A 14,937-nucleotide genomic window follows, 5' to 3' on the forward strand; every position below is an offset into this window, starting at 1 on the left:
AATAACTGATTCAAGATTCACAAATGAAGGTAATATTGTCATGAACTTTGATATTGAGAACATAAGGGCTGAGGCTGCTCAAAAATTGGAGTCTGTTGAGCAAATTAGTACCAAGAGTGTTGGAGAGATGAAACCAAAGATCATGATATGCAATATGCATAAAGAGGAGACCAAGGAAAAAATAAAGGAGACCATCTGGGACCCCAATGAGTTCTTAGGCACAATTCAGGGTGTTGAGAATAAGATTAAGCTGATTTTTACAAGAATCATGACAAGTTGAAATTAGAATGGGGAATATACATAGCTGGGCACGATAACAGAAAACCTTATTCCCGATAACTGATAACTGATAATGAAAAACCTTAACGGCGATAACCGATATTCGTTAACTAGAGACACATATATAGGCGATAACCGATAACCGATACCTGATATAAATCCACAATTCCGATACTAGCTAGCGAAAAGTCCGATAGGCGAAAACGATACTATATTGATATTTCAGATAGAACAACATTGATGAATTCAAATTTTCATTATCTGTATTTTAGGAAACTTACAAAACCTTAAAACCACACGTCGACACGTACCTATGGACGGTAATACTAGAAATGCCTGAACCGGTGTTGTGTTATTTGGCGTCCCCACCGTCAAAATTGTTTACAAACACTGGTCTCTCTTGAACGGTGCATGCTCAGACCAGCAAGCGTAGACCTGTACAGTCTCACAAAGCTTTTAAACCGTAATTAAGAGTTGCTGGAAGACTGAGTCAGACATATAGTACCACTACCACCATCCCCGCTGTTTCTAGAACGACACTCTGTACGAGTTGTATTTATATGTACAGAGTGTACGTCGTTCTAGAAACAGCGAGGATGGTGGTACTGTATGTTTGATTCAGCTTTCCAACAACTCTTAATGTGTTAAAAAAAGCATTGTGAGATTGTACAGGTCTACACTTAATGGTCTGAGCATGCGCAGTTCACGAGAGACCAGTGTTTGTAAACAAAAGCGCCATCTTTTGACGATGGGACACCAAATAACACAACACCGGGTGCCTTCAGTATCATGGCATGGTCACAAACGAATATGGAATATCAAATTTGAGGCAGTGAATAATCATTTTTGGGGCAAAGTTAAATGATTTTTCTCTATGATATATTGATTTTTGAGTAGCATAAAAAAAAATATTCTAGTGTTTTAGTTTTCATGATCTAAGTATGAAATCTCATCACCGAAGATATTTCATACCCCGAAGTTTTTTCATACAACACCGGGCCACGCATGCGCAGTAGGGAGGAAACAACGTTTTTATTCTGAGAGGCGGAAAAAAAGTAGCGATTATCGCTATATATAGTTTGGTTACAAAAGTAACGAAGATACCGATATATATTTAAATAAGTAGCGGATGGCCGATAACCCGATTTTGTTATCAGCGATAAAGTATCGCGATAACTTATCGCGATAACGCCCAGCTATGGGAATATACACAGTGAGAGACAGAGACCATGCAATTATATGTTATCATTGTCAGAGATATGGCCATCTTGAGGCCAACTGTACTGCCAAGACCAATGGAGAAGCCCCAAAATGTTTCATATGCGCTGGCGATCATAAATCAAAAGAGTGCACCATGGCTGAGAAGAAATACATAAATTGTGTGAGGTACAAGCCTGAAATCTACCACTCAGCGAATGACCAGTGTTGTGTAGTTCTTCAAACCGAAATTGAGAGAATTCGTAACATAACCGATTGTGGCTATTAATCAGTGTTAGTACTCAAAGACAAAAAAATGTGTGTTAAATGTTCAGTGAGTTGGAACTAATTTAGTGCGAACCCAAACACGGCCAAGTGACTATGATGATGCCAAGTTTATTAAAAGGACATCAGTAGGCTATTCATGAAAACAATCAAGACTCACTCACTCACTACGACGTTTTGAATTAAGTGCATCGAGGATTATCGAGGTTAACATAATAATTGTTGACGGCCCTCACAGAGCATTGCACTAGCAGTGGAGCGGGGCCTGAAGCCTCATCAACGGTAAACGGAAAACGGTAGTCGACTGGTATGAGTACCTTCGCTCTTCTCACCGTTTCAAAAGTGGTGCTCGAGCCTCGCGGAGTTACAGTTAACACGACTGGCCGCCAGGTGCCACTACTCTCCACGTAAACATTCCCGGACAGTGACCTATCCTCATTTCGGGACTGTCCTCATGACCCTCCATAAAAACCACTACTTGTCACCTTCATAACTACTACTATAATGCATAACTGTTGAAACAGATGTGATTAGAATATTTCTTCTAACAAATATAAGGAACAGCTGTATATATTCGGAGCTCACTGGTCAAGACTGCCTAGGATGGCGCCGAGTGGCCGCCAGCTGGACTCTGTGTGAAAATGGAAGGGATTCTATTTAAGTGGACCAATTACTGGAATGGTGGGTAGCCGTTAGTAATTATTAAGGCAGCATGTTCAGGGTCACTGCCTAGCTTTCTACTGACTTGTACATCAGTGTTCAAGGCGGGTTTCAGCACATCTTGACGGGCGGAGGGTGATGATGTGGCAAGGGTTAGGGGGGGAGTATCAGGTAACAGGTCAGATACCCTTCAAGATACACTCACACATGGACATGACTCTGACTGATGATCCTATGATAGGGATTCTAAGCTTGTGATTTCAGCTTCTTACTTTCAGCTGAATATGTGGTAGCAGTGGTCAAGATTATATCATTTAATTTTTACATTTGGCTTTATATTCATCATTTATATCACAATTACTACTTATCATCCAAGTTTAGCCACTACTGAAAATGGTAAAGCTCAAGAATTACACCCGACTCAGTTCAGGGGTTGACACTTTCCTGATAACTCGTAATGGTTTGTTCATTGCTCTTCATTAGCCTCTCCATCGCAAATTGCTCATTTATTAGTTTTTTTCATGTACAATCTTAGTGCTGTCCACAAACATCATAAAGAAATCACAGAGGAGGTGACATGTAAACTATTTAGATGTTAATTTACGGTATCATCAACACTAATATTACATACGTTAATTTATAGCTACCTATGTGACAGTCATGGGGAAAGCAACAGGATATTATTATTGGTATCAACATTTATAGATACAAGCAAAATAGGAACAGGAAATAATACATCTTAAATTTGTAATTATAAGGCTAAAGGAAACATTAGGATACATACCTATTAAGATTACAATACATTTTGAAAGCATGAAACTGGATTCACTGCTCTTTTGGTACAAATGATTTATGGAACTTGATCACCCACACAGAAAATGTGAGATTATTGAAAATAATTGGACTATGCATTACTAAAGGTGTTTGTAAATCTACATAATTGTACTTTTAATTATCTTTCAGGATGGCAGCCAAGGTGGTTTGTACTGGACAAGGGTGTTCTGGCATATTACAAATCACAGGAGGAGGTCAATCAGGGCAGTAAGGGATCAGTTAAACTCTCAGCGTGTGAAATCCTTGGTAAGTTTGATTCATTTGCACCACACTCATGAAACATGATATTTATTTTTAATATGGGAGTTAATCATATTTATATTTGAATTCATTTATGTTTTTGGAATGAATAATCTCATTTTTAAAGGCTGTTTCACAGTTTAATCCATCTATGTAGAAAACTGTTTTGTTATATCCTTCAAGCTTTTTTTTTTTCTTTTTTTTTTTCAGTTTCCTTTCATGTCCCCTTAATAATCCCCTATAACACACAAACATCAAATTTTTCTTCACTCTTTTCCAGTCCATCCAACCGATACCCTAAGAGTTGATATTGTAATTCCATATGAGCAGCACTTTTACCTCAAGGCACCGTCTTCACATGAACGGCATGCCTGGCTTGTGGCCCTCGGCAGTGCTAAAGCAGGTATACCACCAGCAATACCTCAACCAAAAGTGGAGAAAGGTATGTGAAGCACAAAACTTACCATTGCACAAAGCAGGGTCAGCATTATACTGTTATATACTTGTTTAGCATTATCAAGGAAAGACCAGAATGCTAGAAATGGATATGAAGTTAGTATCAAATGAGCTGTACATCTCAAATCTAGAGATGGTGGTATTCTTATTGCAGAGTCTATGCTACTGCTACATGTTTTACATATATCATAATGCAAGTATTTAGGAAATTAAGTTAGTGAGAAAATTAATATAGAAAGCTAAAGTATCAACTTTAGAAAGCAACAGATTGATCTTTTGCTTCAGTTCTTTATAGAAAAAAACTTATACATTGTACAAGTCTACCAGTGATGTGGTTAGAAAATCTTACAAAAGAATATTGCAGAAATCCACTAAAGGTGTAAAAAAACTTGTGTATTTTTCTTACTTCAGTAGATACATGTAGTCATCCTTGTTGTCTGCCTGATTTTGTGGATGCTCAGCTTTAAAATTAAAACTGGCCTTCCTGAAAAAATCCAAGTGAGATCAATTTTGGTTGCATATATATAGTAACTGTTTGGGGTTTTGTTAGGTAAGGTTAGGTTAAGTTCAGGGTATCTTCAAACATATGATAGTCATCACCTTATGGTATGAATTAACAAAGAATGACCTCACTTTGTTGTGTAGAAAGTCTCATCAGTAAGGAAGCATATATGAATTTTCTGAGTCAAGACCTAGCTATTGAAACTGTTTGGGGTTTTGTTAGGTCAGATATCAAGACATGACCAAACTCCGTAATTTTACAGAGCCAGAAGCAGACGAAGTTAAAACCAAAAAGTCTGAACTTCGGCTGACCTGTGACCTCCTCATGAAGCAAGTGTACAATGTCAAGACTGCTGCAAATAACCCTGATGGACCAGATCTAGAGGTTGACAAAACTTTTTTTTCCCACACCCACATATTGCTCAGATTTACTGATAATGGTATTGGTATGCTGCAAAGTATAATTTAATTATTATTAACCCCATCATCATGTATGTAGTATTGCAAAAGTGCAATAAAGCATCTCAAACTAATTTATTCATAGTTATTAGAGTTAACTTCTACTTTTATCCATATACATAAGATTAGAGATACATTAACTAGGATAAAGCTAATAAGAATAATCATGTTCTTCCACATATTCTTGGTGAGGGGGCATATCACCACGGCAGAAGAAAAAAATCAAAGGGTACATAATAGTGCAAAAAAAATAAGGACCCCTGAGGTAGCTGGTTAAAGAGAGGAAAGGAGGGTGAGAAAGGACTTACAAAAAGGAAATACATGATAGTATGACTCTACCAACATATGGAAGGAAGAAATGGATGTGAGGTAAAAAAATAATCCAAGCAATGGAAGCAAGAGGATATCTGTGATAGAGTGAATTATGATAAACTGAAAGATTTGGGGAAGCCTTGGCATAGCTTTAATGTGGATAAAATGGGAGAGTGGATGTCAAAGAAGCCACACTGAAGTAAGGTGGATGGTGATGGTGTAAGAATCTAGTTTACCTTAAATGCAATAACTTCAATATTTTAGATTGATGGAGGGTAGGATGCAAGGACAGTGTGTATTTACGGGGAAAATAATAAGAGGCCCTTCTGCCATGACTACTTCACTAGAAACCTGAGGAGCAAGTGTCAGTTATATAAATTTATAAATAGGAACAGCTCCGGCAGAAGTATTAACCTGAGAACATCGGCAGACCCTTTTCAGGGCTTTCACGAGTCGTGGCTGTGGTACGGTGGACCCTAAAAAGGGCTCGCCATAAAACACCTAATTCGAGCTAATTGTAGGCAGTGGTTGTATAGCGCAACCCACCATGAATGCCCTAGGTCATTGTGGTGGGTGAGTGATCTTGAGGTGGGCTTTTTTGTCATAGGTGGTGCTGTAACGTCATGGCATACTGAATTAGCCATCCATACAGTAATCACTTGTCAAATTCTCTATAGTAGACAACAAGTTAACGGCTTTATGGTTATGAGAGGAGTACTCTGATGTACGTTCCATGCTCTTTTCTTAGTCTCAAAATGCAGTGTAATTTTGTCATTTCTCGGCCACTTCTCAGCTTTCCCATAGCCGAACCCCACGGGTTAATGATGGAAACTGCAGTAATTTTACAAAGAGTAGTACTTTCACTATTATATGTTCAAAATTTTATTCTGAAACTTTTTTTCATCCAGAAACTTGATGAATCCACGACACTCTTGTCAGCCACATGTGACACCTTCATCCAGACACTGGAGGAATGCATGAAGCTGTCCAACACATCCCAAACACCTCAGCTCTCTGGAGAGACCCTGCTTGCCCCCATCACCCTCATCAAGGTGTGGCCGTGAGTCCCTAGTCTGGCTTGTCTTAACTTTACAACACTTACTGCAATAATGACCTCAGATCTCTGAAAGATTTAGTGGTACTGATTGTCCAAATACTTTCCTTCACATTTAGTAGCATTAGTGCAGAAACTTCTAAAAATCACAAGCAACATTTCACTGCATGGGACTTTTTTTCCATATTCCTTTGAGGCTTGGTGGCAAGGAGACATTTTTGACTGGCAAAAATGATAGACAGATATGCCAGCCCACCAAAATTAATGTCTGAGGGTATAGCTCTGTTGATTTAGCAGCTATTACAGAAATTAAAATATATTAAGATAGGAACAGGAACTTCTTATTTCTGCTAATTTTATTGTGACTCCATTGTGCTCACCTGTTACTTTGTTGTGGCCCAAACCTCTCCCCACCCTTTTAATGCAGAACAGCAGTCTATTAAATTCAAAGGTTATGTTAATTCTCTGAAAAATACACAGTATGAAATAGCATATGATGAATTCACATATTTTTATTTAGAAAACTAGGGATGCATTTCTATACCATTCAGTTTTATTACGTCCTATAACATCTATTCATAGCATATATTCTTCTGAGCTCGAAAGTCACAGAAAAGCAAGATGGAAGTCAAAAAGGCCATATAATCATTCTTATCAGTGTCCTAGGCAGAAAATTGTTGATTGAAACTTAGCCCCTAACCCCAATCACTTATATTGTAGGAGTTACATTCTTTTTACTCATCTGTTACCATAAGGAGGTATAAACACAGAGAATTCTCAATCCACATGTCTTAGATATAACCTGATGATGATGATGGCATGAAATAGCATACTGATTCTGTTTTCTATATTTTTAGGAGAGGAAAACCTCCAGCAGTACCACACCAATCGGGACACGGCAGAATTCTACAGAAAGGTATTTATGATTTTTTTGTTTGATTTCTGTGGGGTTTTTTATATGATTTGAAACCTGTTATGACTGGAAGACTTCAGAAGCATTTTAAATGGGTCAGTCACAACAATTGCACTGCTACATGGCCAGTTACACCACATTATTGTTTGTTTTCTTTCAGTACTCAATGATTTACCTTCATGAATAATGAAACAAATTGTATAATTTCTTTTGCAGGAGAACAGAGTAGTTAACCCAATGGTCACTGTTTCAAGGTAGTGTATAATGTTTTGTATCATTATCCATTTTTCTGATGGAAATTGTCTGTCCTGTTGAGAAGTATGCAGCTTCCTACTTGATATACTACTTATCTTTTGTAAACTTTAAACTAAAGATATGTAAAATAGTGTACTATGTATGCTTATTTACAAAGAGGTAGGTTACAGTTAATACTAGATCAAATTTTCCCAAGTCTGTATCATTGTATATCTACAAAAATGGATCAAATGAAAATGTCACTAATGGTGGGGGTCTTTTACTAGTCTCAGATAATGTAAGGCAGATTAAGTGTAAGTTCAAGTTCAGAATTTGTAATTTGGTATCATATTTATTACACTAATGAAAGTATATTGATGCAGTATTCTGTTTGTATTTATATAGTGTATATTTGCTGAGATATGTTGATAAGCCGATATTTATTTAGGGTCGTAAAATACTGAGCATGAATATATATATATATATATATATATATATATATATATATATATATATATATATATATATATATATATATATATATATATATATATATATATATATATATATATATATATATATATATATATATATATATATATATATATATATATATATATACACTCAACCCTCGATTTGCCGGACTAAAAGGGGGGAAGGCTTGTCCGGGAATGGCAAATGTCCGGCAATGGAAAATGTCCGGGGGTCTACCCCCTTGCCGGACTTTACCCTATATATGTCCGGAAACACAAGCTGTCCTCGGACGACACCACGCTCGCTGTCCTATACTGTCCTGTAATATAATATATTACCTTCTACAACATGCACATATATGGCATCGCTGTGAAGAAGAGGTGTATCCACGACAAGCACGTAAGCACAACACTCGTGTGACGCGGCAGACTTGTGTACAGTCCAGTACTAGACGTGTATGTCCGCCCGCGCTGCCATCTAGTGCCCGATTTGCGAACTTTGTCTGGCGCGGTAGTTTGAAATCGACTTGTCCCGGACTTTTTTTTTTTTTTTTTTTTGACCCCACGGACTCTTGTCCGGCAAATCCGAAATCCGGCAAATCGAGGGTTGAGTGTACAGTCATCCCTCAAATAGTACGGATTGTCATGGAAGAATTTTTTTAGGATATTTAAATTTCCCACTTGTCGCACCAAGTAGCCATGACGTGAGTGGCAGCACTTCTACCAAAACACCTGCTGAAAGCACCCCAAAGCATTCGAGATAGGTGTTCAGCTTGCAGAAGAATTCAGATTTAGGAGAAGTTACGTTTTGGGATGAGTTACGTTGCCGTAGGGAGAGCATACCACGTGAATGAGAGCAGTGTTCGCTGTATCTATGATCTTGATCTTGGTCTTCATGTCACAGGTGGCCTGGGATTTCTCCCTTGGTCTTGGTCTTGGTTCGGGAGGTAGTTGTCCCTTTCGGTCCCAACTACAGCCTTTGAAACAGCTGTTCCCTCAGGGCCAATACCCTGAAAATCATAGGGTAAAAGAAATTCTTGCTACAGTAACTGCCAATGCTTCAAGAGTGCTGCAAGAGTGGAGATAAAGGTCGTCCTTTTACTAAGCCTCGTCGTTGGTATGGTAACGGCATCTCACTCGCAGCAAAATGGTGACGTTTAACATGCATTATTAGCTGTCCTGGCTGACAAACTCCTTACAACAGAAGATGAAAAGGCAGCTGCAGTGGATATGGTGGCATAGAGAGGTGAAATGCAATGGGAACACTTGTATGTGTTTGTTTGGGCCGCCATATTTACTGATGACATCATCACAGCACGAAGGCGCTCCACCTCTCAAAGCCGGGGGCCAGCAGACGTGTTGAGTTGGCAACTCGTGCTGCCGTGCACACGTTTGAGAGCACTCAGGACGTTCTGAGAGTCCCGATTCTCTCTTTCAAACACAGCCCAGGAATGTTTCTAAGGGGGGCACTAATTTTATACGGATTTTCAAATAGTACGGGGATCCTGGGTCCCTAACCCCCGTACTATTTGAGGGACGACTGTATATATATATATATATATATATATATATATATATATATATATATATATATATATATATATATATATATATATATATATATATATATATATATATATATATATATATATATATATATATATATATATATATATATATATATATATATATATATATATATATATATATATATATATATATATATATATATATATATATATATATATATATATATATATATATACTATTTGAGGGCCGTCTCTATATATATATATATATATATATATATATATATATATATATATATATATATATATATATATATATATATATATACAGTAAAACCCGATTATCCGAAATGGAAGGGGAAGCCTCTTCGGATAAGCGATTTTCGTATAATCAGGATTTATGGCCGCCATTTTGATCGCCGCCAGTTTGATCGTCGGCATTGTGTCTTGCTTTCTCGTTTGGATGAATATCACTTTGATCTTGCACCTTGGTTCTTATTTTCTCATTAGAACACATGTAGCTAGTATGGACGGACCATTAGCCAGGATGGATGAGGATGCTGTCGCTGCTGCTTTTTATCTAAAAGTGTGAAGTGTGAAGTGTGTGACGCGACTGCCGCCGACTGACGATGTAAACAATGAAACCAAACAAACACACGCTACGCTAAACAAAGTAGTACGCTTAAAACATGTGATGTAAATGTTTTATTGTATGTTGCAGAGTGCGATTGTGAATGGTTGTGCAAGCTTGCAAGTGTGACCTTGATGCATCGTGCAGGTGGAGACACAGTATGATGACTCATATTATCGCGCAACTCGTATGTTGGAAGGGAATGTGGCATGGAGTGGAGAGAGTCGTGTTTGTGTCGTTGTCTTGAGAGTACAATTGAGAGTAGTCGTGCAGTAGTTTGTTCGATTCGCTTCACCTACGTCCTTGCTGGGAAGGCGATGCGGACGTGGTGTTGTTGAGAGTTTGTTTAATGTTTTTGTCTAATACATTGATCTATTTACAAGCTATTTCGCAATACATTAGAAAGCATATTCATTTTAACTGTTCTTATCAATTTTAAATGTGTTAATATAGTACATATGTAGTTACTTTTATTTATTTTTGATGTTTTATAACGTTTTAGTATAGAAAAAAATTAAATTTTAATTGCATTATCCAGATCAATTTCGGATAATCCGGTTTTTCGGATAATCCGCTTTCGGATATCGAGGGTTTTACTGTATATATATATATATATATATATATATATATATATATATATATATATATATATATATATATATATATATATATATATATATATATATATATATATATATATATATATATATATATATATATATATATATATATATATATATATATATATATATATATATATATATATATATATATATATATATATATATATATATATATATATATATATATATATATATATATATATATATATATATATATATATATATATATATATATATGAGGTGCCTAGAATCATACTGTACCAAGAGCTGCTTTTTAAAAAACAAGAAAATTGCCTTCAAATTTTGGCAACATTTAAACACACATATTTCAGGAACTGAAACAGATATTCCATTGCATTTTCTTTTTAAATGTTGTGGAACATCTCTGCAATCACTTTGTCATACTCATTACAATAATGACAGTAATAATGTATGTAATGATGATTAATTTGACTATGGTGATCATGAGAATACTAACATTGAAAGTTTTTGTTTCCACTTTATCGGGGCCCTCGACCTTTTCCTGCCTCTCACAGGGGCAGCAACTTCTCCCCCTTCCCCTTCAACACTCGAAGAACTCATAGGGATCGTATTTTGGTGGTAAAATAGCATAGAAATGATAATGCTTGCTTCTCCACTGTGTGTAAACAGAATCTGGCGCCAGCGACGGAATTGTGGACGCTGATTTGCCAATAGGGCATGTCTCCCGCACTCCTATTTGCCTAGAAGAGCTCAACGGCACTACATGCCTTGCCTCGCTAGCTCTCATTGGCTAAGAGTTCTCGACACCACGAGGTGCCTTTAAAGAGACGCATGATATCTTATGCTTCCAACCTCTGGGCTTAGCTAGAGGCTGTGCGACGGAGGGGTCAAAGTTATGTTTACTTAATGGGAATTTAAACTTATTGCGGCATGCATTCTGTACCTCTGACTCGTTTGCCAGATAGAGGGATGTTTGGGGAACACAGTACTATACTTAACTCAGTTTCAGGTACTATGGCACTTGGTACAGTATTATTTTAAATGCCTCATATACAGTACCCTCCCGAGTGTTGCGCTATCCGAGTTTCATGATCCTTGAGATTTGCGCTCAATCCTAAATTCTTACCATCCCGACTTTCGCGCATTATCGCCCCAAGTTTCACGTTGCTTTGACATGTACGGATCACATCTACCTTCCATCGGCGTCACGCGCGATTCCTTAAGGTGGTGTCACACTGCCCGTTTTCCTCCAACCTGGCAACCGCAGTTGCCCATGCGCCCAACCGGAAGCGAGCTGTCGGTTGTCCTTATGGATGGAAAATGGTTGGGGGTACAAACAACCGCGCAGCTGTATGTAAACAAACAGACAACGGCAATGGCTGAGGAGTGAGGAGCAGTGGAAAATGGCCAACCAAGAAACTCATAAAGTAGACTGGCAGAGCTGCTTTGTTTACTATTTAATCGATACAGGGCGACTGCTTTGTTTACGTTGTGAATACGGACAACCGACCTTGGCCGAGTGTGACGCACACCCGGAAAAGATGGAATTGCCGGTCGCCTCTATCGCCAACGCGGTTGGAGGGAAAAGCCCCAGTGTGACACCAGTAGCTTAAAGGCACAATCAGACAAGCTTGTTTCTCAGGAATTTCCCACCCAAATTATCTCCCAACAATTTTCTGCCTCGAATTTATCCTCAAGGTTGATCACACAGAGGACTGTTGCATTCTGGGATATATCAGCTGAAAAGCAAAACAAACAATGGATCCAGACATTGCAGAGTTTGCTTTGTGGTGTTTGCTGATGAAGAACAAAATGAAAAGAAAGCATTTGTTGGTTCATGAATGGTTAGCTCAGAGACAAAGGGAGAGTGTGTTACAGCTTGCTACTGTTAAATGCTACGAGAACATACGTAACAGTGAGGACTCAGACCCAATGAGGCAGTGGCTACGCTTGGACAAGACAAGTCCAAGACCTGCTCAACCTGATTACTCCAAGCTTATGTAGCTTCGTGGATCTCATTGTGGTACTGGAATAAATACGCGGATAGCTACTGAACCGATCAGCTGATACACTCTTCTTCTTCTTGTGTCCACAACTTACCGACCTCGTGAGAAAATAATCGATATGCTGGTGACTGAATTTATGACTAGAATTTCGATGAGTTCCTCGTGAAATGCAGCCGACTTTGAATCTCTTTACAAAATTCTCAAGAAACTAGCGGATGGGTGACCATGTTCACACGTGCTGGGGAGAGATGTCAAGATTCACAAAGCTTTCATTTAGTCATAGTTAAAGGCCGCTGATTGGATGAGCATCATCGATGACATCATCGGACTCAGCCAGTCACAAGCATGTTTTCAGAACTGTCAGCCTATCGTAAGGCAACCAGCCGCCTTCAGCTGCAGCTTCAAAATGACCCGTTCTCTCTCCACATTTTCTTCCTTTTTACACGGTACGTTTTTTGAGATAATAAGGGAGTAAAGTGGAGAAAAAAAGTCAGCTTCTCCACAGGCCAGAACAAATAAGCGCTTTTTCAGTGTTTTCAATACCCTGAGTTTCGCAATCCGTGAGTTTAGCGCTATACCTGTGGAACGAAGCAAGCGCGAAACTCGTGAGGGTACTGTATATCCACTCGGCCCTCGATTTAACGGACCCCGATTTAACGGATTTCGGATTTAACGGACCACAAAATCTCAACGGACAAATACCTGGCAACCCCCCACACACACACACACACACACACACACACACACACAGCCACTGTCATGATTGCTGGAAGGCCAACATAACAACACGTGTCGGCGGAGGGGATGCGAAGGTGGAGATGGCTTCTCCTGTAGTGTTCTCTGGGCTAGTTAGGCTTTGCCTGTCTTACGGCACCAATGCAGAACAGGTCAAAACAAAAAGAACTACATACCTACGTTTATTATTAGGTTTGTCGGTATCTTTTTTGTTTTGTTTTGTTTTGTTTTTTGTTTTTTTTACAGTAATTTTATTGTATACTGGTATTTATCATATGTAAGTATTTTCAAGCAATGGACTTTTTCAAGCAATGGACCACCCTTCCCCTCTTTTAATCCGTTAAATCGAGGGCCGAGTGTGTGTGTGTGTGTGTGTATATATATATATATATATATATATATATATATATATATATATATATATATATATATATATATATATATATATATATATATATATATATATATATATATATATATATCAACCTGTATCATTCTACAGCAGGACAAAGCCATATCCCTACCATCACCACTCATTTCTGTTCTGTGCTCCAAGATTCAAATTTTGATGCAAACGTTCCGAAAACTTCTTAATTTCATTACATTATCTGCTGAACGTACTCCTCTTGTGTCCTTTTATGTCAGTTATTTCCAGTATCACTTTTTGTCCATCTGTTATCCTCTCTCCTACATATGTTTCCTGCTATATATATATCTCTCTCTCTCTCTATATCTATATCTATATATATATATATATATATATATATATATATATATATATATATATATATATATATATATATATATATATATATATATGTATATATATATATATATATATATATATATATATATATATATATATATATATATATATATATATATATATATATATATATATATATATATATATATATATATATATATATATATATATATATATATATAAGCTTGTAGGAATGAGTGCTCATAAGGCATATATAAAGGTTATATTAAATCAGTCATCTTCATACCTTAGTAAATCTATCATTCCTTTTCTAGAATTAACAAATTATTACTTATTATTGATTTTGTAATGATAATTGCTAAGGACTTGATAATCCACTTGTTATGAAGCTTTAAATAATGTGAACTATTTGTTGAATATTCAAATGTGATATTTTTTGTTTATGAAAATTTTATGTAAAGGTGCATTATATATATGCATAATGGTGTGTCATTAAGGTCTTCCCTATAGAAGAAATATGAATCACTGGCTAGTGCAACAAGGTGTTTTCTTCATTTAGTAGCAAAAAATATATCTGCATTATTAACGAATAATGCAAACCAGTTCAGAAATGTAGATACTTTATGCAGTGTCTTATATTGGTCATATTGGTGTCAAAGTACAATATTCAGGTTACACCACAGCATTACTACTACACATCACCACCAGGCATATTTCATAGCGTGTCTTGTGGCAAAACTTTTAAGAAAATTATATGCCACTTCTGCTAGCTTTCCTGCCCAGAAGATTAGTAGTGGTGGTCTATAA

At 37.1% G+C, this 14,937-nt stretch overlaps 1 protein-coding gene across 2 annotated transcripts; it reads left to right on the forward strand.

Moving 5' to 3' along the window:
• Positions 1 to 2,184: 2,184 nt before the first annotated feature.
• LOC127000101 (pleckstrin homology domain-containing family A member 3-like) lies at positions 2,185 to 7,906 on the forward strand. Of its 2 annotated transcripts, none has more exons than XM_050863521.1 (7): positions 2,185 to 2,442; positions 3,385 to 3,501; positions 3,776 to 3,937; positions 4,716 to 4,837; positions 6,132 to 6,283; positions 7,135 to 7,193; positions 7,407 to 7,906. In XM_050863521.1, exons 1-7 carry the CDS (start codon positions 2,403 to 2,405, stop codon positions 7,421 to 7,423), a joined length of 669 nt encoding a protein of 222 aa, XP_050719478.1. In that variant the 5' UTR covers positions 2,185 to 2,402; the 3' UTR covers positions 7,424 to 7,906. The 2 variants fall into 2 exon arrangements, with proteins under 2 accessions (XP_050719478.1, XP_050719479.1); XM_050863522.1 differs by having other exon boundaries at positions 2,187 to 2,442; positions 6,132 to 6,275.
• Positions 7,907 to 14,937: the final 7,031 nt, after the last annotated feature.

Source organism: Eriocheir sinensis, chromosome 17 (genome assembly GCF_024679095.1).
Source record: "Eriocheir sinensis breed Jianghai 21 chromosome 17, ASM2467909v1, whole genome shotgun sequence".
NCBI lineage: Eukaryota > Metazoa > Arthropoda > Malacostraca > Decapoda > Varunidae > Eriocheir > Eriocheir sinensis.

Excerpts from the sequence above, each read along its gene's own strand:
- LOC127000101 (XM_050863521.1), top strand. The coding sequence starts at position 2,403 with ATGGAAGGGATTCTATTTAAGTGGACCAATTACTGGAATG. Across the intron at positions 3,502-3,775 it reads CTCAGCGTGTGAAATCCTTG|TCCATCCAACCGATACCCTA; the intron begins GTAAGTTTGATT and ends ACTCTTTTCCAG. Across the intron at positions 3,938-4,715 it reads TCAACCAAAAGTGGAGAAAG|AGCCAGAAGCAGACGAAGTT; the intron begins GTATGTGAAGCA and ends GTAATTTTACAG.